Here is a 24,793-nt window from a genome sequence, read left to right as displayed (position 1 = left end):
CACAGAGATATATTCAAGGCAAGTCTTTGGACTTTTATCCATATAATTTACTTATGTAGATATTTGAAAATCTGCAAAGTTTCCCACTGTGCATTCAGCGAATAAATTATTCGAAAAATGTCTCGCGTTGCGGAGTCGCATTTTATTATCTTATCATTCTCACCGCGAACAGAGACAAAGTGAAGCGATGATAAAGCGGGTCGCAAAAGGGGGCAAATAGTCTGGTGGAGAGAGACAGAGAGGGGGGGGGGGTTTGGATAACACCCACTCACCACCCAAAAACCACCCAGCCAAGGTATGTTGTTTGTGTGCCTAGATAAATTTCCACTGGTCCGTAAATACAAATATTACGAAAAAAAAATAGGTGCTGTAATCACGCGACTTGAAGACCAACTCTTTTGCAATACCAATTTGATGCAATGTGAATATAAATATAAAATAATATCAAAATCTGCAAGAACCTCCGCTCAATTTTTGCGGGAGGGGGGGGGGGGTGCCGTTCCCCAGTCAAGGTCACTGCACATTGATTTCAAACTCGTTGGCTTTGCGCGGCCTTCACTGAAGTCAACAAAGCACAAAAAGGCAGTTAAAAACATATATAAAATACGTTAAAAACGGAGGGGGGTAACATAGAATTCATAACTAAAAAGGTTAAAGGCCAGCTAACAGCGCGTCAAGCGGAAATGGAAAAAACAAAAATATAAAATGGCCTAAAAATTGCTCAATAACAAAGCAACTGAAGCCGAAAAACCAAAACACAAAATATATGAACAAAAGACAATAATAATAAGCTGTGTGCGCAAAAAATGCCAAACAAAATCATTAGGCTAAAAGGAAGTTTTCAAGTTGTCCTTGACATTCGTTTGATAATATTAATTGAATGTGGTATTTCCAGAACTTGGCCAAATTGCATTTCCTTATTTTATGGCTTTTGTGGCTTACCATTTGCAGGATGCAACAATCAATGCTTCCAACCCTCCTTTATTGATCACCCTTCTGTTTACCTTTTGCCAAATTGCCGTATGTCATTTGGGCATAGTTCACATTGAGCTGTCATGACTTAGTCACCCTGTCAATGACCCTGCCCTCGCACCCACACCCCCTTGGCAACCATCCCCCTGGCCCATACCCATACCCATCCCCGTCGAAATGACAGCCAAAAACCTCATTAAATGCAGCTGCAGCTTTATCAACAAAAGGAATAGGACCGGGGGCGTTGGGCGGCAATATGGCAGGAGGGGGGTTTTATGGCAGCAATTAAAGTTCAATGCAGCGGGCAAGTGGAGGAGGAAGACAAACACATGCCACATGGAGTGGCAAATGGATCGCCAAACGAAACTGTTCACACACAAAAGGGATGTTAATTTCAAGATGTTCATTTAGATCTCTGCATTAAATATACAAACTTGATTTCCGTTTTTTTTTTCAGTGCATTGTATTAGCCAAAAAGATCCGAAAAACAAATATTAAACGAGCGGTGGGGTGTGGGCGTAGGTGGTTTTCCATTTCCACACGCCAAGGGTTGCAATCCATGCCCATTTATTTAATGTCAATGTCCAGGGTTGTCGACAGCACGATTTATTTTTGGAAGTACTTTCTAGTGGCTAACATTTCACTTTGGTCGAGAACATGAACATCTCCTCTAATTTTATGTTTTGCCATCCATTTTATTGTCCTTTCGTTTTAAGTTGTTCGTTCGTTCGTTTTTTGGGGTACGGTTTTTGAACACCCCCTTCCCCCCTCCCTACCATTCAACACCCACCGGATTTTCCATCCAGTGGAAGTTTACTGTTGACAACAACTAGGAAATGTTTACAGAGCCGCATATTTTCTTGCATTTCTTTTGATAAGCAGCTTTTGTTTCTCTGATATCTGGCTCTCACGTTTTTGCTGCCGCATTTTACCCCTATTTTCACTGTGCCACAGTGAACGCACCGCAGATTGAACACAAATACGTTGTGCAATGGTAACAATGTGTGTTACAAGGACGACTTTAAGCTACTTGGCAGGGTAGAGAAAATGTGTGAAATCTCCTTTATCATTGAACGGTTCACTTTATTGAACGTGCCCTGTAACAGCGGAAAATATGTTGATTGCACTTTCTTCAAGCTTTGCTGGCGCGATTATTTTTGTCTCTTTCTACATATCTAGCTCCGGCTCTTCGGCGTCTTCACTCCTCTCTGCTCGCTTGCCTTTTTATTATCTTCAGTCTTCTGTCTTCGGTCTTCAATTGTTTTTCTTCGGAGTTGTCAACGCGGTAATTATCTAAAGAAAACACAAACTTTTCTTGTTTTCGAACGCAAAAGTGTTGTGGATGCTTTCGCTTCCTGATGCGGGTGCGTTTTATTATAAAATAATTATACTAGTTTACAAGCACCACCATTTGTTGTTTATTCACATGCATAACAAATGAATGAATGTTAGCCACACCATTGAAAATTTGTCTGTTTTTGGTCTGAAGAGTTTGCTTGCTTTTCATCGCATGTCGCGATGGGGCTTTCCATGTCTCGTCGACATTATACAGAACTGAAATTTCCATCATTCCCCAATATAGAATCGCCGTCAAGGTCGCATTCCCAGTAAACTACCCCAACATTTTCATATCGACTGTTGACTGCTGACTGACACCCCCCCCCCCCATTGAAGAAGAAGAAGTTGGGGCATATTGAAAAACTCAATTAAAATGAACTCATCATCGACAGTTCTTCTTCCATTTCGCAGGCCATAAAAGCGATAATCAAAAGTGTATCAATGCGAGGCAATAAATTATTGGCAGCGTGGGCGTCTCGACTTGGTTTCGCTTAATTAGCCAAAATGGCAATTTGAAAAATTAATTTGCAAATAAACAAAAAGGCGATTCGAAACGGAGCAACGGCCCCAATGGGTTAATGTGGGTGGGCATCATTGGGCAGTTAAAGTTAAATTTTAATGCGTACGCTTGGGCAGATAAACAAATGCATTGAAACAAACCACCGAATGCAGATAAACAAATAAGAATTGGAATAAACACAGCCAAAGAGCACTAATTTCCAGACATGCTAAAAGGTATTAATAAGTTTTAATATCACAAAGCCACTTAAAATTTTTGCCCATTATAAGGAAGTCTTTCCTCCAACTGCCCCTATATCTTATTCCCCACACACTCACACGTCGTAATCTCGAGTCCTGTTGACTTTGTCAATGGGTCCTTCAGCCATTTAAGGACACCAAGATGTGCGATTGGCACATCCCAACCTCGGCACCCAACCCCATAACATATGTATGATCGATATTCATGACCCCTCCCCCCCCCCTTCAGCTTGATGACGCGCCTAAGATTACCAGAAAACTTTGACTGGAGAATAAATGATGTTCGTGTGCTGTCGAAGAGGGTGGCTACATAATAGGCTTTTATGTTATTTTCCCAAGGGCTGAACCTCGCCCACGCACAAATTTGTTTGTGAGTCCAGAGAAAACGGAGCCCAAAAGTCATCATCTATCAGCTGTTTGCTTATGTATGTATTTGCTATTGTGTGGGCCGCTTGCTCCACCACTTTTCCATTATCCCGGGCTTTTTCTTGCTTTGGTTGGGATTCTGGGGGTTGATTTTCCCGTGACGTCAGTCACACTCAATGAGGTTATGTTAGGCCCCAAACAAGAAAAAAAAAATAAACAAAATGGGCCAAAAGCATTGGGGGAAAATTCGCTTTTCAGTGGGTAAGTCTGGCTGCGCAACATTTGACACTCGATGAAATTTCGTGCATTATATTATATTATATTTGTCAAGAGATTTACCAAAAAGTATGGAGTATAGGTAAATAGAGACATTAAAGAATTTGCTTGGGGAATACAATATTTAATAATCGTCGCCTAGGCAAATATACATACATACAATTTTCAGACATGTGAATAATAAATGGACAAATATACACGTATCCCAAGCTCAATCCAAATAAATAAATATATAAAAGCCTCCCAAAGGTGTGACTTTCCTCGTGTGCGAGCTTCAATTGAATTGTAATTATTGTTATTTATTATTGATTCGCATTCTCTGGCAAAAACCATATATATATATATATATATTATATATGTTCATATGTACACACATTATAAGTTTGCACAAAAAATTGAATAAAATTTCCATTATGCAAGCGTTCGACTGCCCACAAAATGTGCGTCCTAATTTCCAATTGAAAGGCCAAAAACTCCGGGCTACGAATAAAAACTGGACAATGTGCCAATGCTGAAGTCAAGTGGGCTTTGTGAAGTCTTGTGGCAGCCACAACAGTCCAACAACCAAATGGGCTAACAGGCAAACACGGCCAAAGACAACTGAAAAAGCAGCTAGCAAATCTGAAACTCCGGTGTCCACAACTTCATTTGTCTCGCTGTCAATTTGTATTTCTTTTTCTTCAATTTTTTTTTTTTTACCATATAAATTGGGCCATAAGCCAGCAGCAGCACCAAGTTGATTTTTTATTTTTCCATATATCATCATCCCATCCATCCAAGTCGAATTATGCACAGCTCAAAAAGTTATAAGAAACATTGTGTATGTGCGTCGCCCAATTGGCCAATATTTTTTGGCATTTCGACTTGCAGAAATCAGGAATCCCCCCGCGATACACCAAACCCCCCTCGCCAACCCACCATTATTTCCCATTCGCATTGATTGACGGCTTGCAATTGTCAAATGTTTCCATTTTGGCAAGTTTCTTATATTCCACTGGTCGGTCATTAGGGTTAAACATTGTGACATAGGGGGGTTAATTTAAATAAATTGCATGTGTTGCGCGATTAGCAACTTCATTTCAATTTGTATGTAAGACACTTTCTGTGCCTAATTATATTATATTATATTAAATTGAATAGTAAATCTGTCACAACAAAAGTTAGAGCTTAACTTGTACCGTTTTCTCTACTGTTGCAACACTTTTAGCCAAATCCCAATTCTGCGGAAGATTTTAATGATATTTATGGCACTGCAAACGAGCGGTACAAAAAAAAAAGTTCCCCTCCATTAAATCACCTTCCGCCCCTCGTTTTCCTTATCTTTTTGCGACTGATAAAAAATTAAAGCTTTTTTGTAGCCAAAAGAAGGCATTTCTTCGGCGAAACGTTTAATAATGATGCGTTGATAAAGCAGCAAACGACCCAAAAAAAAAAAAACACAACAAGAAATATTAAGTATAAGGTATAATGTATATAAGAATGAATTCAACAAAGTGAAGACAAAACGTGAAACGAAAGCAAACGCAGCAGCAACAAGTTGGTATTGAGCGAATACGGAACCAGAGAATCATGAGAAACCAAAACGAAATGGCCAACAAAAGAAAAGGTGAAAAAGGAGCACTATTGCCAAGGAAAAATTAAACCCGTCTGCAGAAGAACATTTAGTTCTGCTAAATAAGGCAATTTTGGCAAACGGAATTCCAAGGGAGAATAAAATGAATATAAATTACGGACCAAAGAACTTACAACTTGAATGGAGAAAACACCATTATATGACATTATAAGTGTAAAGATACAAACCAAATGGTATTAAATAAATAAAACATTATTATAAAGGCACATTAGCAAAATCAAATCTGTTATAAAATAGAGAAATTTGAAGACTTCAAAGTGATCAGCAAAACAACAAATAGCAAAGCATAACATTTTACGAGAAAGTTGAATTTATTATAACAAATTTGAATCCATTAAATTTTTGGCAAACAACTAAATTAGAAAATTACAGTTAATTGTTGCGATCGCATTTCACATTAATGCGATATGTACGCCTCTAAAAATGTTTGTATTTTCGAAGCCACTTTTGTCAAATATTTCCTCCATCTCATATACGGTGGTTTACACTGCGCTTTTGTTTTTACAACAAACACCTCGGACAAACGGCTTCCTGATAAGAATTACGATTTGAGAACCACCATCGATAGATGTGACAGAAAAATTTTATTTCATACGCCTGACTGCTTACGAAACTCAAAAACATCGATTGGGATTTACGTTTTATTATTAATTTTCGTTTCGTTTTTTTGTAATTTTTTTGGCTGATAACAGAATGCTTATCAAGAATGGGGGGAATATGATGATAAATGGGGTACCGGGCAGCATGAAACCACGGAACGCTCGAAAGCAAACGACCTTCGTGGGGCGAAGAGGGGGTGTGGGTGTTGTGGTTGGCGGATTCTGAAGAACTTTAAAGAAACGATGAAATGCAAAACTAATAAGGCAAAAAAACACGGCTCAATGCGAAAAAAATATACAAATGTATATGTATATGATGAAAAAGGGTACAAAATGCAAATCTAGCTGAAAATAATGATAGTCAAAGGGCATTCGAGACAAGGAGAGCAATGCTTGGCAGAAAGAGATAGTGCTGTCCCAACCATATGGTGTGAGAGAGAGAGGGCCTAGAGAGGGACGTAGAAAGAGACGACGGTGCATGAGGGTCAGTTCGCCAGCAAACGGTAACAGCTGCTCTTTGGAGAAGTGAGAAAAAAGGGAGAAAATGCAGGGAGCAGAATGAGGAAGATGAATGGAGAGGGAGGTAGATGCGGAAGAGGGAAGCAGGCAAAGAAACTCAAGAAGAGGAAGAAGCAGAACGAGGTGCACAGTGGTTGTTGCACAAATCTAAAATTCCACATAATTAACTGAAGGGCAGAACCCTTGAAACGAAATCAGGTAAGTAAATAAAATGAATCTCTTGATACACACACAGTGCATAAGGACAATCGCGAAACTGACCATATTGTCAGCAAATTCGTATCTAAAAATGCGCATTTTTAAAGCGTACAAATTCAGAGCTATTTTCAAAACCAATTCGTACTGAATAGATACGTATTTGTTTACGAATCTTTCGATGTTCATAACAAAACCACTGTGCCGTTATCCACACAAAACTCTCTTTTTGTCTCCCGTTCACATGTGTGTGTTGAGTAGAAGCTCACACACACAGGCAAGTCGCAAGAAAGAAGAAAAAAGTAAATAAAACAAGTTTTGAGACGCAGAAGTTTTTCAGAAAAAATAAAACAGACTCGCCACTGACTTTCTTTAACATTTTTAGCTTTGTTTCGGTGGTTTTTGGATTCCGCTTTTATTTTTTATTGAATTTAGCAGCTGCATTCGCAAAAACAAGGAAAACAAATCTATTAAACGATGATAAATTCACTGATGTTAGGTGTGATTTTGTAGCAGTTACCTTCAATTGTGATCGCAAAGTATGTTTAGGTTGTAAAAACTTAGAAGATCATTTTCAATATGGTTATTTTTGGCATAACTATGCATAGAGACATGTATATTTATCTTGGATTACATTTCAAAATATTATGATACGAAAAAGAAACGATCGAGCTTAGTAAAACAAATAAGGCGATCAAGAAAAGATACACATATGTATAGATTTATGGTATTCAAGTACCTAAAACAAGTAAGTAAAACTCCTAGCTTAGAACTTTATAGTTAGTTACATATGTATATCTGCGGTATGGACTGTATCTATGGTTCTGACCAGAATTCCCCAAAAGAGCTAAATTATCTATATGGTTTCCTTTCTAACTGATTTTTTTTTGCAGTGTGGAGATGCAAAAATCTTGTTTTTGTGCTTCTTATTTTCGGTTGAATTTTTGGCAAGGGAAAAGGAGAATAATAGCGCGAAACTCAAAACAGAAAACTAAAAACTCACCTGGCAAACGGCGTCTGTTCCACTTCGTAGATCTCGTTGATGTCGGGACATGAGACGAGGAGTCCCTTCAGCCGATCGGCGTCCACATCCAAAAGTCCGTCGCCAATGGGAAAAATTCCCTTTTCGGTGAACATTTTGTGTGTGTGTGGGGGGGGATTGTGGTGTTTGTGTGTGTGTAGTGTGTTTGAAGATCGAATCTTCTTTCGATTTTTGGCTGTATTTAATCCTTCGTTTGATTGGCTTTTATTTTTTTTAATGGTAACTTGTTATTTCTTTGAGGGTCGAATCTCAACTGCACAGAACCAAAAAAAATTGTAGTTTAGTGATAAAAACACACGCTTCGATATAATGCAGCGGAATACGTTGCGCGCGGGAGAGCGACAGGGAGGGAGAAGGAGACCAGATTCCAGTACAACCCAAAAACAGCAAAAACAAAAAATCACACTAATGAATTAAAAGAAGTAAAGAAGCAAAAACTATGCAACTGCAACACACAGACACACGCGCGCAAAGAGAGGCCCGAAAAAATTCCCGCGTGTGTATGTATGTGTGATGCTGTTGCTGCTGGTTATGTTTTTGTTTTTGTTATTTTCGGTATTTCGCCAGTTAAGTACCGTTCTCTCCGAAGAACTCCGTCTCAGCTTCTCTTCTTCTTCTTCCTCCGCTTGCTCGTTTCAAAAAGGGTTTTATGCGAAAAAACGGCTCGCAGATTTTGGCCAGGCTTTATTCTTTTTTTTTGTGTGTTTCGCTTTGCGGAGGCACGGAGGTACAAGAAACTCGCAGCGGAGCAGCGCGCACGAACCGTTCGTTGGCGGATTGAAATTTCAATTACTCGCGTTCGCTTAAAGTGAACGCACACCATGAAAATAACTCTGCTGCTGGGGCCTGGTATTTCTTGCCAGTGTCTCTGGTCACTCTGTTGCCGGACGTTTAACGCTAGGCACTGTGAAAAATACCAGAAAATACCGAAAGTCTGTTAACAGCACTAGGTTTATAACAGTGCAGTTTTGTTTATAATTTAAGCTGAGAAAAGGCAGAAAAAGTAAAAATTAAATTTCGTTTCAGTAATAATAACTAATGTGAAACTAAGTAGACAGTTATATGAACACCATCTTACAAAAGTAGTTATATGACGTTTCCAATGTTAAGTTTGGTGGAAAGCACATGGTCACACTGCGGCCGATTCAAAGCGTGTTTTCAATTTACCAATTATTGTTATTTGGTGGAAACGTAATAAAGATATTATTTTTGGGATGCAATGTGCGTTTTGGGTGGCGCCTGTTATCGGGGCGTGTGGGCATAACACAGCCCGCAAATAGTTGGCACCTCGCGTCTTCATTGGATTCTCAATTTTAAATGTATATTTATATTTATGCTTGCTTGCAGTTCCCTGGCTTTTTCTCGCCCTGCAAATTTTCCCGCCTTGTTTTCCCACCGTTTGTGTGTAGGTGTGTGTGCTCCACTTGCAAGCCAGTGCACATTTCTCGTGCACTCTGAATCATTACTAAGATCTTAAATAAAGTTTAAGTATATATAGTTAAGTATAGTTAAATATAGAAAACTTTTTTTCTACATTTCAATCCCTCTCTCTGGAATAGACCTATTTTACACCACGCCATTTCTACTTTGTTTAAAAATCATAACTTTGCTAATTTCTTTCAGTGTAATTGGATTGGATGGGATATGCAGTGGATATGCGTTATGTTTGCATTTCTCGTGTGCGTTGCATATATTTTTGTCACCACGACGGCATCTCAGGAATGCGGAGCACCAGAAATAAACCAAGTGCAAAAACCTTTAGCATCCGTCTATTAATAATGTTGTCGTCTCCGGATCTGCTTAGGTTTTTTTTACAAAATGATTTTATTTTTCTTTTGGTCGGGCGGTGGATTTTCTTGCCACGAACTCGCCAAAAACTCCTCTTGGCAGCCATTCAAGTTTAGCAGATCCGGCTTTTGACCTAGGGAAAATGCTTGGCCACCGCGAAAATAGAAAATCGGATCGCGAGAAACCCCAAAAAATTGGGTGGAAATTTAACAAGCAGGAACGAAGTAGTTTCGTTTTAACGCATAATTTGGTGTTACAAATTACAATTGTTATTTATAAGGCAAACAACATTATCTTGTATACAATGTCCTGTTCATGTGTGAGCAGTATAATAGATCTGATATTTAACACATTGCATCGACTTTTATTCAAGTGGAAACAAAATATTTTATTTTGTATAATTCCCTTTATTGGATACAACCACAATTTAAAGTAACCCTTACACTTCGAAAGTGTGGATTTGACAGCTGAAAGTTGACATTTGGAGCTCATTCCCTGAATACATTCTCTTTTTAAAAAAGTCGTTCACCAGGTAACATCGTCACAGCGGATAAAATTATATAATTTTGTATATTATATTATTTCTTATTTCATCACAAGGAAACCAAATTACTTTTATCATTCGCATTGCCATATCGGAAAGATAACCATGAATTTCAGCAAGAAACTGCTTGGCGACAAGAACCTTGTCCGCCTGGATTCGGACGCGACAAGGACATTTTGCCCGCAAGTCTCTGAAGGCAGACTCACATTGGAGAATGTCATTTTCGATCGAGGGGGCAGCGTGACCACCAAGAAGCCTAGGAAGCGCCCGACGCCGAAGCCAGTGATTCGTAATTTCAATAATTTGAGTGTCCCGGAGGAAGTGGATGTGGACAATTTGCAAGGCCAGCGTAAGGGCGTAGCTGTCAATAGCAACAATGATGAAATGATGATTTCAAGCTCGGACAGCAGTGATTCCAGTGATGATTATAGTTCATTCGGAGATGATATATTCACTCCAGGCCCGGAGACCAGTGATACCAGCGATGGTGATAGTTCTTGCGAAGATGAATTAAAGATTCCAGACTTTAAAAGCAGTGCTACCAGCAAAGATGAGAAATTGATTCCAAGCTCAAAATGGAATTTTACTTTGACGAAGGACATTATTCCACCCGGAGAGGGAAAGAAATCTCATATCGGGGCCTCCTTGCCGGAGCCAGTGAATCGTAATTTCAATAATAAGAGTGTCCTGGACTTGCAAGGCCAGCGTAATCAAGGCAGCAGATTCGGTGCCCAGGGCGTAGCTGTCAATAGCAACAAAGATGAAATGATGATTTCAAGCTCGGACAGCAGTGATTCCAGTGATGATTATAGTTCATTCGGAGATGATATATTCACTCCAGGCCCGGAGACCAGTGATACCAGCGATGGTGATAGTTCTTGCGAAGATGAATTAAAGATTCCAGACTTTAAAAGCAGTGCTACCAGCAAAGATAAGAAAATGATTCCAAGCTCGAAAAGGAATTTTACTTTGACGAAGGACATTATTCCACCCGGAGAGGGAAAGAAATCTCATATCGGGGCCTCCTTGCCGGAGCCAGTGAATCGTAATTCCAATAATAAGAGTGTCCTGGATTTGCTAGGCCAACGTAATCAAGGCGTCAATAGCAACAAAGATGAATTAACAATTCTAAGCTCGGACACCAGTGATACCAGCAAAGAGGAGAAAATGATTCCAAGCTCTAAGAGGAATTTCTTTTTGACGAAGGACATTATTCCACCCGGAGAGGGAAAGAAATCTCATATCGGGGCCTCCTTGCCGGAGCCAGTGAATCGTAATTCCAATAGTAAGAGTGTCCTGGATTTGCTAGGCCAACGTAATCAAGGCGTCAATAGCAACAAAGATGAATTAACAATTCTAAGCTCGGACACCAGTGATACCAGCAAAGAGGAGAAAATGATTCCAAGCTCTAAGAGGAATTTCTTTTTGACGAAGGACAATATTCCACCCGGAGAGGGAAAGAAATCTCATATCGGGGCCTCCTTGCCGGAGCCAGTGGATCGTACTTCCAATAATAAGAGTGTCCTGGATTTGCAAGGCCAGCGTAATCAAGGTAGCAAAGATGAGAAAATGATTCCAAGCTCGAAAAGGAATTTCACTTTGACGAAGGACATTATTCCACCCGGAGAGGGAAAGAAATCTCATATCGGGGCCTCCTTGCCGGAGCCATTAAATCGTAATTCCAATAATAAGAGTGTCCTGGATTTGCAAGGCCAGCGTGATCAAGGTAGCAAAGATGAGAAAATGATTCCAAGCTCGAAAAGGAATTTCACTTTGACGAAGGACATTATTCCACCCGGAGAGGGAAAGAAATCTCATATCGGGGCCTCCTTGCCGGAGCCAGTAAATCGTAATTCCAATAATAAGAGTGTCCTGGATTTGCAAGGCCAGCGTGATCAAGGTAGCAAAGATGAGAAAATGATTCCAAGCTCGAAAAGGAATTTCACTTTGACGAAGGACATTGTTCCACCTGGAGAGGGAAAGAAGTCTCATATCGGGGCCTCCTTGCCGGAGCCAGTAAATCGTAATTCCAATAATAAGAGTGTCCTGGATTTGCAAGGCCAGCGTAATCAAGGTAGCAAAGATGAGAAAATGATTCCAAGCTCGAAAAGGAATTTCACTTTGACGAAGGACATTATTCCACCCGGAGAGGGAAAGAAATCTCATATCGGGGCCTCCTTGCCGGAGCCAGTGAATCGTAATTCCAATAATAAGAGTGTCCTGGATTTGCAAGGCCAGCGTAATCAAGGTAGCAAAGATGAGAAAATGATTCCAAGCTCGAAAAGGAATTTCACTTTGACGAAGGACATTGTTCCACCTGTAGAGGGAAAGAAGTCTCATATCGGGGCCTCCTTGCCGGAGCCAGTGAATCGTAATTCCAATAGTAAGAGTGTCCTGGATTTGCTAGGCCAACGTAATCAAGGCGTCAATAGCAACAAAGATGAATTAACAATTCTAAGCTCGGACACCAGTGATACCAGCAAAGAGGAGAAAATGATTCCAAGCTCTAAGAGGAATTTCTTTTTGACGAAGGACAATATTCCACCCGGAGAGGGAAAGAAATCTCATATCGGGGCCTCCTTGCCGGAGCCAGTGGATCGTACTTCCAATAATAAGAGTGTCCTGGATTTGCAAGGCCAGCGTAATCAAGGTAGCAAAGATGAGAAAATGATTCCAAGCTCGAAAAGGAATTTCACTTTGACGAAGGACATTATTCCACCCGGAGAGGGAAAGAAGTCTCATATCGGGGCCTCCTTGCCGGAGCCAGTGAATCGTAATTCCAATAGTAAGAGTGTCCTGGATTTGCTAGGCCAACGTAATCAAGGCGTCAATAGCAACAAAGATGAATTAACAATTCTAAGCTCGGACACCAGTGATACCAGCAAAGAGGAGAAAATGATTCCAAGCTCTAAGAGGAATTTCTTTTTGACGAAGGACAATATTCCACCCGGAGAGGGAAAGAAATCTCATATCGGGGCCTCCTTGCCGGAGCCAGTGAATCGTAATTCCAATAATAAGAGTGTCCTGGATTTGCAAGGCCAGCGTAATCAAGGTAGCAAAGATGAGAAAATGATTCCAAGCTCGAAAAGGAATTTCACTTTGACGAAGGACATTATTCCACCCGGAGAGGGGAAGAAATCTCCTTTCGGCGCCACCTTGCCAGAGCCAGTGGGTCGTAATTCCAATAATAAGAGCGTCCTGGATTTGCTAGGCCAACGTAATCAAGGCGTCAATAGCAACAAAGATGAATTAACAATTCTAAGCTCGGACACCAGTGATACCAGCAAAGAGGAGAAAATGATTCCAAGCTCTAAGAGGAATTTCTTTTTGACGAAGGACAATATTCCACCCGGAGAGGGAAAGAAATCTCATATCGGGGCCTCCTTGCCGGAGCCAGTGAATCGTAATTCCAATAATAAGAGTGTCCTGGATTTGCAAGGCCAGCGTAATCAAGGTAGCAAAGATGAGAAAATGATTCCAAGCTCGAAAAGGAATTTCACTTTGACGAAGGACATTATTCCACCCGGAGAGGGGAAGAAATCTCCTTTCGGCGCCACCTTGCCAGAGCCAGTGGGTCGTAATTCCAATAATAAGAGCGTCCTGGATTTGCTAGGCCAACGTAATCAAGGCGTCAATAGCAACAAAGATGAATTAACAATTCTAAGCTCGGACACCAGTGATACCAGCAAAGAGGAGAAAATGATTCCAAGCTCTAAGAGGAATTTCTTTTTGACGAAGGACATTATTCCACCCGGAGAGGGAAAGAAATCTCATATCGGGGCCTCCTTGCCGGAGCCAGTGAATCGTAATTCCAATAATAAGAGTGTCCTGGATTTGCAAGGCCAGCGTAATCAAGGTAGCAAAGATGAGAAAATGATTCCAAGCTCGAAAAGGAATTTCACTTTGACGAAGGACATTATTCCACCCGGAGAGGAAAAGAAATCTCATATCGGGGCCTCCTTGCCGGAGCCAGTGAATCGTAACTCCAATAATAAGAGCGTCCTGGAGGAAGTGGATGTGGACAATTTGCTAAGCCAGCGTAATCAAGGCAACAGATTCGGTGCCCAGCGCTTAGTTGTCAATAGCAACAAAGATGAATTAATAATTCTAGGCTCGGACAGCAGTGATACCAGCGGTGATGCCAATCTCTGCAAAGATGAGATAAAGATTCCAAGCTCAAAAAGAAAGTTAACATTGATGAATGACATGGTCTCTCCATCAAAACGTGCCCACACCGAGGCTGTCGGTCCTACCACGCCGAAGCCATGGGCTCCTGTTCTGGCAGATAAAAAGGATAATGACTATCCTTATGGAGGAAAGGAATGGGCTCGTAAGTTTTTAGAGAAAAAGAAAACCAAAGCAGAGGTGGCTAACCCTACCCTAGCCGAAGTGTCGCCACAGGAAGATGAGAGCAAAGTGGTGAAGGAGCTGCTGGAGACGCAGGAGCAGCTGGACATGGTAGAGGAGATGGAAAGGAAGGAAATGGAAAAGGAGAAAATTGATGAATGGCGAAAGACATCAAAGCAAGTCCTTGAGAAAAATAAGAAAGAGGAAAAGCTAAACTTGCAAAAGCCGAAGATGGCCAAGGGGAAAGTGCAAAAAAAGAAGTCGAAGGACCGGCAATGCGGGAAGACACTAAAGATTGCTAAGGGAAAATTGGAGGCTCTAAAGACGGCCAAGGATACAATGGCAGCAAAGGTGTTAGAAAAGCAGATGATTATGAAAAAGAAAATGGCCCAGAAGATGTCAGAAATTGAGGCTTTGGAAAGACATAAGAAATATGTAGAAATTAAAGAGAAGATGGTAATGGGAAATGGGAAAAGGAACCGTAGTGCCCCATACAGATATCTGAAAAAATAAAAAGATGATGATGACAAAGGAAGCCGGAGCGCCGCAGGAAGAAGGTCAAAAACACTCGGATTTCTGGGTACACTTGGATTGGGACATCTCCACATTGTGAATAAATATAATAACAAATAGAATAATCTTTTAAAAACACATGAGTTAGTCGTACATATAGACTTTACATTACGTACATTACTCTCTTGTAGCCAAAATCTTTAGTATGTCACAAATATGAGCTTTTGGAATATAAAAACATTGATATATATATATAAACGTTTTGACATCGACAACTCCCAATTTTGATGTTTAACTTCTGGGAAGGCAGCCAGGTTAAATATGGAATTAATATCAATGGCCTTATCAGCGCAATATGGGTTTCCCCATCGCCGCCAGTTCCAGTTTGGGCACCCTCTCCTCTTCCTCTGCCGCCACCGGAATCCCCGCCCTCTTAACTTTTAGATTTTTGCAGCTGAACCCATGAAATTATAATAAAATAGTCCACAAATCATTGGTTAAGTTTCTATCAGATTCAGACAATTTATGTTAAGCTGTAAATCAAAGAATTCATTTTATATTATAGTTTTTCCGCTTATTACAAAAGACAAACAGTCGGCTTACCACAAAAGTGTACAATTTAATGAGACAAAAGTGGGGAATTTGGTTTAATTAGAAGAAAGGCTGCTAGCGTTCTTCTTGTCGGCAGCTAAGGCGTTGAACAGACGGTTGACCTCGTTGGCCACCAGGTTGTCCAGGACGATGCCATTCTGATCGATGAAGGCGGCGCACGACTTGTTGCTGCTCTGCTCGCGCCGCTTGCCATTTTTCGTGTCGCGAACACTGAGGGTCAGCAGGTACTTGTCGTCGTACTTGCGCATATCGGAGCTGGCCTCCCACAGGCGCTCCCGCTCCTTGTCCTTCTGCAGGGCCACCGCAAAGGTGCCCTTCTCGCGGAAACTGGAGTGCAGGGTCAGAATGCCGAGGAGTGCAAAGTAGGCCAAAACACTGAAGAGGAGCACTGGACGGGATTCCGGGAAGGGGTGGGTGAAGTCCCAAGCATGGGCCATTATAGCCACGGAAACGGCGAGGGCGCAGAGGGCCAAACGGGTGTTGACCAGGCCGAATTGCTCCTTCAGCTGGGGACGATCGCCAAGGAGGCAGGTTTTCACTGCATCATCGAGGGCGTGCTTCACTGCGGATCCATCCCACTTGTTGACCTTCACCAGCTGGCAGGGCACATGAAACAGGATGGAGTTAGTTTATGCACATATTCACTTAGTTTACATTTACATTCTACAATGACGTGGAACACATCTTAATGGACCAAATGCCAAGCCGGCAACCGGTTTACTCACCTCCTCGCCTTGCTGTGACTTTTCATCCTTCTTGCCCATCTTCTATCTGCTCTCTATTGTGTTTTGATGCCCTTGATTTCCAAGAGAAGTTTGCGAAATGCTCAGAAAAACTCTTTTTTCTTTTTTCAGGAGTTTTCTTCGTTTTTGTGTGACAACGCGACAACAAAATTGTCAATCGTTATCGCTGCCAATCGATAACGGACTAGTTGACCGTGCTGCCAGATAGGGGAAGCTTAAAATACTGAAATACTAGAAACTGCAAGAATTGAAATTTCCCGCGTAATTCAAATAATTTTGAGCATAAAGCATTTAATCAAGTGACTAAAAGTTACTATATATAAATAAATAAAAAATGGCTCGGCCCAAGTTTTACACAAATCGAAGCTGAGTTTATCAAAAAAAAAGTGTGTGTTTTACAAAAAGTGTCTATAAATACGGAGTACGGAATCAATTTACATGGACTTCATTTGCGCCATCAGGTCTTCCAGACTGGTTTCGTCCGCGGTAGCTGCAGATACAGTTTCCTCTGACGTTTCGCTGGACTTCTCAGGAGCCTCGTAGGCGAGCCTCAGCCCTTCACCCATCACTGGGGTTTCGGCGGGCGTTGTATTACTTTCTGGCGCATCCTCGGCGACCAGTTCGATGCCCCATTCGTTGGTGGCATGCAGCGGCTCTTCGCTGACTGCCTTCTCTTCGATCAGCACAGGTTTGGGCCTGGCTTGGAACTCTTTTTGCCGAACTAAACAGTTTCTGTCATCGCACTGCGGATTCGGTTTGAGCGTCATCTTGGGAAAGAAGTCGCTAAGGGCATTGTAGCCCAGATAGTCAGAGACCTCGCCGAAATTCAGCAGATACTTTAATGCGTTCTGGACAAGGAAGCCAGCCGTAATGCCCATAGTTGTGGGCAATGAAGCGGCGCACACGCCCTCTCTCTTCAGCGTCTTCTCGTCGATGTTCTCGGCCACCACCAAGGGTGGTGCACAAGCGAAACAGGCGGTATCGCCAGGACGGATAAACTGAATGTGCCCCGAGACGGCATTTTCCGAAACTCCCGACTCAAACCAGTTGAGATTGCGTTCATTGCACGCTGCATTGATTGCCATTCGTGCCTCAAAATTGTCCACACAGCTGAGCACCAGATCCACCGGCTGGCCAGCTATCCGTCCGCCCTGCGATATTGTGTCCAGGAAGCGATCAAAGTTCTCCACCGTTGTAATATTGTAGTTGTGCGTCTCAATCTCCACGTCCGGATTGATAAAGCTCAGGGTAGCGGCGGCGGCCGCAACTTTGGAGAGGCCCGCCTGATCGGGCGTAAAGAACAGTCTGTTCATGTTGGCCAGCTCCACTTTGTCGTAGTCGAAGAGTATCAGTTTGCCAATGCCGCAGCTGCAGGAAATCAATTGATTAATACATAGCCTTTAATTAAAGACAACATATTTGGAGTGCTAGCTGTGGTGCACAATGACTGTTGCCCTTCTCTTCTTGTTGTGCACGCACCGTGTAAGCATGTCGGCGGTGACGCTTCCCACGCCGCCCACGCCCACAATGGCCACCGCCTTGTAGCGAATGCGCTCGTAGTCCTTGACGATGTTCATCCGCTGCAGGGCCATCAGGCGGCTGTACGGATTGGAGTCCACCACCTCGGCGGACATGCGATCGATGCGATCGCGTGCCAGGCGGCTGTTGCTAGCGACGCCGCCACTGGATTTCGGCTCCGTCTCCAGCTCCGTCTTCAGATCGGCGATGATCGCCTGCAGTTCGTCGATGGCGTGCGACATTCTGGCTTTGGGGTGGCTCCAGTTTCTGGCTCGTGTGTTTGGCTATGGACGCCAGCAATTGTTAATTGTTAACTTTCGCTTTTAAGCTGGTTGTCGCCGTGTCACTTTTGACCAGTGCTGCCAGATGGCCAAATTAGTTTGGTACTTGCGTTAGATGGGATGGGGCAACGCTGCATGTTAGTGATGGCCGAGGGTCGATAGTTATATACCAAAAATATACCAATTTACATTGCCAGCTGGTACAGTGTTGGTTAATGCTACGAATGGCGCGCATATTTGAATTTTAAGACGCATAAAATAGAAGACGAGTAATAACAGCAACCAAATGGCTGTCAACTCCATTTGCTGTATGAAAACATTTAAATTTCCCACTAAAATCCATTTGTATAATTACACAAAAGATTTATTGTCAAAATCATTACACACAAATAGGTATTATAATTATTAAATAACCAAAAAAAAAAAAGAGGAGTAGAACAATTAAAGGAAGATGACGATAGTTGTGGTTGCTTTTTGTGTTAAATGCGTCAAAAAAATAATCATTATACTATTCAATAAATCGAGTGTGGGAGCACGTTTATTATTATTTAATATTATCAATATTACTGTATAAACCGGTGACTATCACTTGCCAACAAGTGGAGTTATATGTATGGATAAGTGTCCGTTCTGTGTAGCTTATTGTTTGCGGTGTACGGTGTATGGTGTGCTGCCCGCCTGTTCCGCCTGCCCCACCCGCTCCACCTGGTCCACCTGGTTCGCCTAGCTGATGTTCGTCGCGGCCACCGGGGTTCAACTGGTCCGCGGCTGGAGGCGCACGCGGAATCCCTCCTCACGCTTTAGGATGATGTCCGCCTGCAGTTTGAAGTCCGATTCGGTCAGGTCCGAGTAGACACGGTAGTTCCGCAAAATGGTCGACAGTAGGATCTTCAGCTTGAGCATCGCATACTTGCGCCCTAAAAAAATAATTATAATAAATGAAACAAAACATTATTCATATAGACGATCCGAATATTCACATAATTTGCTTCAGTGTTATATCTGCAACTCACCCACACAGCTGCGTGGTCCCGCAGAGAACGGCACAAAGGCGTAGTAGTGGCGATTGGCCTGGCGCTCCGGCAGGAAGTTGTCCGGATCGAAGACGTTGGGATTGGCGTAGACCTTCGGATTGCGATGGAGCAGGACGGTGGCCACCGTCACCGTGGCGCCCCTGGGAATCACGTAGTTGCCCGAGTTCAGCTTGAGATCCTCCTGCAGCTCGCGGGCGATCAATGGAACGGGTGGGTACATGCGCAGCGTCTCCATCAGACACCGCTCCAGATACTTCATCTCCAGTGTGTCCTGCAATCGGAATGCGGACATTTTAAGCGGTTAACGTTCAACATTCAAGAATATAACTAACTAACTATGGTGATGTGTGCGGCATTAGTTACCCACCTGAAATGTGGCCGGTCGCTGGGAGTCGCCAAAAATGGAGTCGAGTTCGGCCAGTACGCGATCCTGGATGTCCTGGTGGATGCCCATCAGCGAGAGAAAGAACGAGGAGCCGGCTGCCGTGGTGTCGTGTCCCTCGAACATGATCGTGTCCACCTGCTCCTTAATTTCCGTGTCCGTAATGAGTGCTCCATTCTGTGCACTTTCGAGCATCAAATCAAGGAAGGCCAGCCGCTTCTTCTCACCAATATCATTGTCCTCCACATCCAGGTCATCCTTGAGACCAGCCGACTGTCCATAGGACAGTCCCGCCACCGGACTGGCCTTCTCCTTATCCTTCTCCCGATCCTTCTCATCGCTGCCAGCTGTTGATGGGGTCTGGTCAACACCACCATTCTGTTCCCGTTCCCGCTCTAAGGCGGCTGCCTTCAGCTCGCACTGGGCAAGGGATCCACGGGTGCCCTGCTCAAAGGCCGCCTTCTTGCTGCGGATCACCTTGGTGGTCAGGCCGTGGATGATGTTCAGCAGGCGACCCTGCTCCTTGTAGTAGCGCGTCAGGGTGAACACGAACTCGTTGCGCAGAAAGATGCTCCGATGGCGGGCGTGAAGGATGTCGCACATCCGCATCACGGCCATCGCATACTCGAATCCCGATTTGTCCTGCGTTTTCTTCGACACACCCATCGCAGTCTCTGGAATTGCCAAAATGTAGCACCCAGAAAGGTGTGTATTTATACAAGTAGGTTTAGATTGTGATTATATTAAATAATAACTAAAAGGAAGTATAAGTATAACCTCAATATCCCATCACATTCGAATCGTACTTTTCCTTTCAGTGCAGAGACTCGTATCTGGATTTGAAGAGCAGATTGCGATCGAGATCGGATGCGAGGAGATCGGATAGAATGAGATGAGTTGGCAAGGGATGGCATGTGGATGTAGATGGGATGGACCCCCAGCACAAATGGGGGGAAGTGGAATGCACTCGCCTGACCCAAGCGCCAATTGAACTTAACAAACAGACAACAGGCGGCGGAGGTAGCCCCCGGATTCCCCGCCAGCTCACCATCCATCCACCGCCTGTCTAATTGTAGATACAATGCATAAATAGATCTATAGATGACAGCATAAACGAGCTTACGGACAAATCCGCTTCGTGTGTACAATCATGTGTGTTTTTGTGCTGTGGGAAAACTGCGAGCGTGGAATTTGGCATTTTTTTTTTTTTTTTTTTTTTTGATAAGTTCTCGATTGCCAATCACAGTGAATCACGGTCTATAACTGGAATTAAACTAAAGGAAAGTGACAGTGCAATCTGAAAACGATTTGAAAGATTCAAGTTGCAAATGAGATAGGTCAGTAAATTTGAATAGGTTCGTGTAAATAGCATATCTAAAAATTAAACTGCTAAATTTGAGTTTTGCTCGTGCGGAAAAGGAATACGAAAATCTGGCTTATGCAATGACACATTTGAGTTTTTCCTGTGGAAACTCGCCCGGATTTTCATTCGCATTTCGCTTGGCATTTGGGTTCGTTTCGTTGAGTTCTTAATTGCTAATTGCCCGTTTGCGTCAGACCCAGACCCCATACCCCAGACTAATAATCGCCGTGAACAACAACCTCAGTCGTTGCATTCAAATTTTCCTTATTAAATGCTTAATGGCAGTGCGACGTGGCTTTAATTGCACTACTGACTGCGAATCCCGCATTCGTTGCGTTGCATTTTCATTCGCTGCATTTCGGTTCGGTTTGGTTCGGTTCGGTTCGCCTCGGTTCCATCACATCACATTACATCGTATCCAATCCAATCCAATCCAATCCAAGGCAATTGAATTCTGCAATCTTGGCTGCATTTCAATTGTGCAGGGCTCGGATTATTATGCAATGGCCTACAAATCAATCCCAAATCGGCCGAGCACTACGAGCTCCACAATGTCATTAACATTGGCCACCAGCCAATTTTGTCTAGGCTCTTGCCGGTTTCACTTTTCACTCCAGGCCCAAAACGTGTCTGGCTTTAAGCGAATTGCCATCTGGGTGCCATTGGTATGATGATAAACAAGACCATTTGGGTGGGCCAAAACCTATAGGTATTACCTTAACCTGCATCTAGAAATATGAGGTTGTTTATTGCTGATAGAACTTGGATCTTTCAGATATCTCGGTGTAATATTCCCATTAAACTGAAACTGAAACTATTGTTAAGCTTCTATAAAGCTTAAATATGGAGGACATACAATATTTGTATATGCCATATGTTTTTGCTATAACTTTCAAATTCCCAAATAAATTTGTCCTACTTTGAGCTACAATAGTTATGTTTTGAATATGCTGTAAATTTACTCTATATAAGATATCGATTATCTTTTTAACTGATCTTCGATTGTTTGTTTTAACTTAGTAAGAACCCCTACTTATGGAATTTTCATAACCAAGCAACATGATCGTTTGGGGTACAAATCCAACCAGTTTGCATCAGTTTGGCATAATTCGGTTAAATCTGGGGGCTGGGATTTGAAATATATATATACATATATATATCTATATATATATATATCTTTATATGCAAAAGCACATGTATGTATATGCTCATTTGCTCCCATTGTGGGGCCACAACAAAAGCGGCAAATTTTTGATTTGCCAGTATATAGGGAAATGGGTCTGCACTCAATTGTGTGTGGCATACAATATAATGTGTCCATATCCACGGCGTTTCTAGCGGGGATTAGGTGGCTTGGGCGCACGCATATAACTGAAATGATGATGATGATGCTGGATTGTATGCTCATGGTATGCTATAGTATCGTATCGTACTGCGTGGTATGATGGTATGTCATGGAATGGTATGGGTATTTCGGATGATCGTTGCGATTGCGAGTGCGTGTGGGTTGACTGTACTTTAGTGTAATCATAGTATGGCTATCTCTATCCCCATATCCGTATATCGCACCTATCTGTATCTGTATATCTGTATATGAATGTATCTGTACATCCATCTATCTGTATATCTGTTCACTTACCCAATAGAATCTCCACGGTTGCCTCGCTCATGTAATCATGGCAATCAAAAGTGCGACCATCCTCCGCACGCAGTTTCCTCACCACATTACGCGAGTTCTCGTTGAACAACTCGATGAAGCTCTTCAAGACATTCAGATGGAATGTGGGTGCAATCAGTTTGCGGTGCGATCGCCATTTTTGACCTGCAACAATAGATGGAGCGGGAATGTAGAACCGATCGTACATACAAGATATTCTTACAAAAAAAAAAAAACCAAAAAAAAATTGGACATTACATTACAAATTTGTTCATGATTATCACTCAAGCTAATAAATAATAGTACTTTTTTCTTACATGTCTGTCTAAATTGAAAATCATCATGTGTAATATTATTTATCATATTATCATTTTGAACTTATTACATTTGAAATTGGTATATCTTCAGTGCAAACGACTGTGCATTTTTTTTCCGTGACTTTTCTGCGACGTTGATTTTATTTATAGCGGCATTGTTGTGCCAACTGTCAGGCTAGCGGATCGCTTAATTAATTTATGATTTCGCAAATTGCATTAGTGGCAAGTGGACACCACCCCTTAAATGTGGGAGGCTTTCCCCCTCAAAACCCCACCTCACCTGTGCTGATCAGCAGTCCGTCGCCCAGCCAGGGCTTGAAGAACTTGTACTCGGATGCCTTGTCGATGTAGACATGGCTGCTCAGCAGCAACTCCACGTCCCGCGGATCGTAGATGAAGACCACCAGCTTGGGCCCGATCCACATCTTGGCTATGTGCTCGAAAGGGGCGCTTTTGCGGATGACTGTTCGGAAAACAGCTGCGGGGATACACGGATTAATTTGGGGGATCAATTCAAAACCACGATTAATTTTTGAAAAGGATAATTAGTGCTCTAGTATGTGTTATATTTTAAAAGTCAGAAATAAGTTCTTTCTTAAAATAAAAAGGAGAAGAATTTTCATTTCACTATTATTCGGAAACTTTATTCCAAGTGACTAAAAACTAATAATCAATGTTTAAAATTTTGGAAAATGCATGATAATTACTTTTAAATCAGAATTAAAGTTTCGTTTGAAGTAGAACTTCAAATAAATGTGTGTACTTTCAGAAGTGTTTTAAAAAGATTTCAAACGAGTATTATATTTTAAGTTTCAAAAATGCTTTTCTTTAAGTTTAAAGTTTGTTCCAAATTGATTTCTCAATAGCAGCAGGATTTCTTTTGAAATGTATTGAAAATTAAATATTTTTATGTGATTTGAATTCAATTCGGAGTTTGCCTGATAATCCGTATTTAAAACTGGTTATCCTCGTTTTTTTTTTTTCACTGGCTGCTTAACCCTTATGCCTGCTAAGGGGCTATGTCGCACCCTTTCCCGCGAAAAAAATGGCACTTAGTCTAGTGGATTTACATGAAGCGGGTCCAATCACATCGAACAGATGACCCACGATGGGCAGTCCCCGTGGTCCCGGCAGTCGTCCGGCCAACCTGTACAGGTGAGCCCGCGATAATCGCCAGTAGATGTACCAAAGCACCAGCGTGGGCAGCAGCAGGAAGTAGAAGACGCTGCTGGGTGAGCCCAGGGCGGCGTCCTTCTTCAGCACCTCCATTGCTTGTCGGGATCCTCTTTCTCTTGCTCTCTCTCTCACACACTCTCCCCCTCTCTCTCACTCTCTCTCTCTCTCTCTCTGTTTCGATCGGTCAACAATGTTCACCAGGTCACAGAAAAAACACCAAAACAAAAAAGAAAACCAATCGATCGGCGCACGCACACTTCCCACACAGTACACACGGATCGATCAGCTATCCATGGGCTGGGTTGGATTGGGTTTTGCGGATCGGATCGGATCGGATCGGATAGGATCGTATCGGATCGGTGGACCGGATGTTACTCGCTGCTCGGCCAGCGCACAACTAAACGGTGACAGCCCCTCGCCGAGGCAACCAGCGCGAAATGATCGCGTATATCAACCCACACACAGGGGATGCGATGCGATGGAATGGGATGGGAACGGAGCGATGCGAAGAGGATCGGACCGGATCGGATGGCGGAGTTACGGACTCGGAATCGGCTGGATATGTGTATAAATTAGATACGTTGGACCCGCACTCGCACTCCTCGCGCCTCTTTTCCAGCGACTAGACAGCGGCGACGGTGCGAACGACTTTTATAGCCAACAATGTGCAGCATATGTGCACTGCGAACAAAAATTGTGCACTCAGCTCGCAAGCAAATGCGACGGCTTGTTAAAAGTTGCGCAATTACTAACTTAAATATTTAACAAAAATATTCTAGAATCCTTTTGTTGTTCAATTCATATGCATATATTTCCATG

At 42.5% G+C, this 24,793-nt stretch overlaps 5 protein-coding genes and 1 long non-coding RNA gene across 11 annotated transcripts in view; 2 read left to right on the top strand and 4 right to left on the bottom strand.

The window, feature by feature from the left end:
* Drak (Death-associated protein kinase related) overlaps window positions 1-8,525 on the bottom strand; it is a 61,911-nt gene extending 53,386 nt beyond the window's left edge. Inside the window, exons 1-2 of one of the 3 annotated variants that reach the window (NM_001169252.2) lie at window positions 8,275-8,525; window positions 7,661-7,952 (exon numbers count right to left, since the gene is read on the bottom strand). In NM_001169252.2, coding sequence (NP_001162723.1) covers window positions 7,661-7,794 — 134 coding nt within the window. In that variant the 5' untranslated portion in view covers window positions 7,795-7,952; window positions 8,275-8,525. Of the gene's footprint in view, window positions 1-7,660 lie in introns of all 3 variants that reach the window. The other 2 variants (NM_001169253.2, NM_206688.2) reach the window with 2 other exon arrangements.
* Window positions 8,526-8,661: 136 nt separating this feature from the next.
* On the top strand, window positions 8,662-9,323 carry lncRNA:CR44556 (long non-coding RNA:CR44556). Its single transcript, NR_123869.1, has one exon. It is a non-coding gene; the product is annotated as a long non-coding RNA:CR44556 (long non-coding RNA).
* Window positions 9,324-10,086: 763 nt separating this feature from the next.
* CG33235 (uncharacterized protein) lies at window positions 10,087-15,114 on the top strand. The gene has a single exon (NM_206687.2). The coding sequence runs from the start codon at window positions 10,137-10,139 to the stop codon at window positions 14,889-14,891; it is 4,755 nt and encodes a 1,584-aa protein (NP_996410.1). The 5' UTR covers window positions 10,087-10,136; the 3' UTR covers window positions 14,892-15,114.
* Spase25 (Spase 25-subunit) lies at window positions 15,094-16,410 on the bottom strand. Of its 3 annotated transcripts, NM_132495.3 has the most exons (3): window positions 16,229-16,410; window positions 15,495-16,099; window positions 15,391-15,424 (listed from the first exon to the last, which is right to left on the bottom strand). In NM_132495.3, exons 1-2 carry the CDS (start codon window positions 16,265-16,267, stop codon window positions 15,539-15,541), a joined length of 600 nt encoding a protein of 199 aa, NP_572723.1. In that variant the 5' UTR covers window positions 16,268-16,410; the 3' UTR covers window positions 15,391-15,424; window positions 15,495-15,538. The 3 variants fall into 3 exon arrangements, with proteins under 3 accessions (NP_001285125.1, NP_572723.1, NP_001285124.1); NM_001298196.1 differs by having other exon boundaries at window positions 15,094-16,099; NM_001298195.1 differs by having other exon boundaries at window positions 15,422-16,099.
* A 189-nt stretch (window positions 16,411-16,599) lies between these two features.
* Window positions 16,600-18,142, bottom strand: Uba5 (Ubiquitin-like activating enzyme 5). The gene is made up of 2 exons (NM_132494.3): window positions 17,726-18,142; window positions 16,600-17,614 (listed from the first exon to the last, which is right to left on the bottom strand). The coding sequence occupies exons 1-2, from the start codon at window positions 18,004-18,006 to the stop codon at window positions 16,681-16,683; spliced, it is 1,215 nt and encodes a 404-aa protein (NP_572722.2). The 5' UTR covers window positions 18,007-18,142; the 3' UTR covers window positions 16,600-16,680.
* Window positions 18,143-18,426: 284 nt separating this feature from the next.
* Window positions 18,427-24,602, bottom strand: Cyp4g15 (Cytochrome P450 4g15). 2 transcript variants are annotated; one of them, NM_167287.2, is made up of 6 exons: window positions 23,869-24,602; window positions 23,079-23,276; window positions 22,464-22,646; window positions 19,447-20,135; window positions 19,059-19,350; window positions 18,427-18,962 (listed from the first exon to the last, which is right to left on the bottom strand). In NM_167287.2, exons 1-6 carry the CDS (start codon window positions 24,065-24,067, stop codon window positions 18,799-18,801), a joined length of 1,725 nt encoding a protein of 574 aa, NP_727531.2. In that variant the 5' UTR covers window positions 24,068-24,602; the 3' UTR covers window positions 18,427-18,798. The 2 variants fall into 2 exon arrangements, with proteins under 2 accessions (NP_727531.2, NP_572721.1); NM_132493.3 differs by having other exon boundaries at window positions 18,554-18,962.
* Window positions 24,603-24,793: the final 191 nt, after the last annotated feature.

The sequence above is a fragment of the Drosophila melanogaster genome, chromosome X (assembly GCF_000001215.4).
Source record: "Drosophila melanogaster chromosome X".
Classification (NCBI taxonomy): Eukaryota; Metazoa; Arthropoda; class Insecta; order Diptera; family Drosophilidae; genus Drosophila; species Drosophila melanogaster.
The sequence above is the reverse complement of the archived record's forward strand: the minus strand, read 5'-3'. Positions and strand labels throughout refer to the sequence as shown.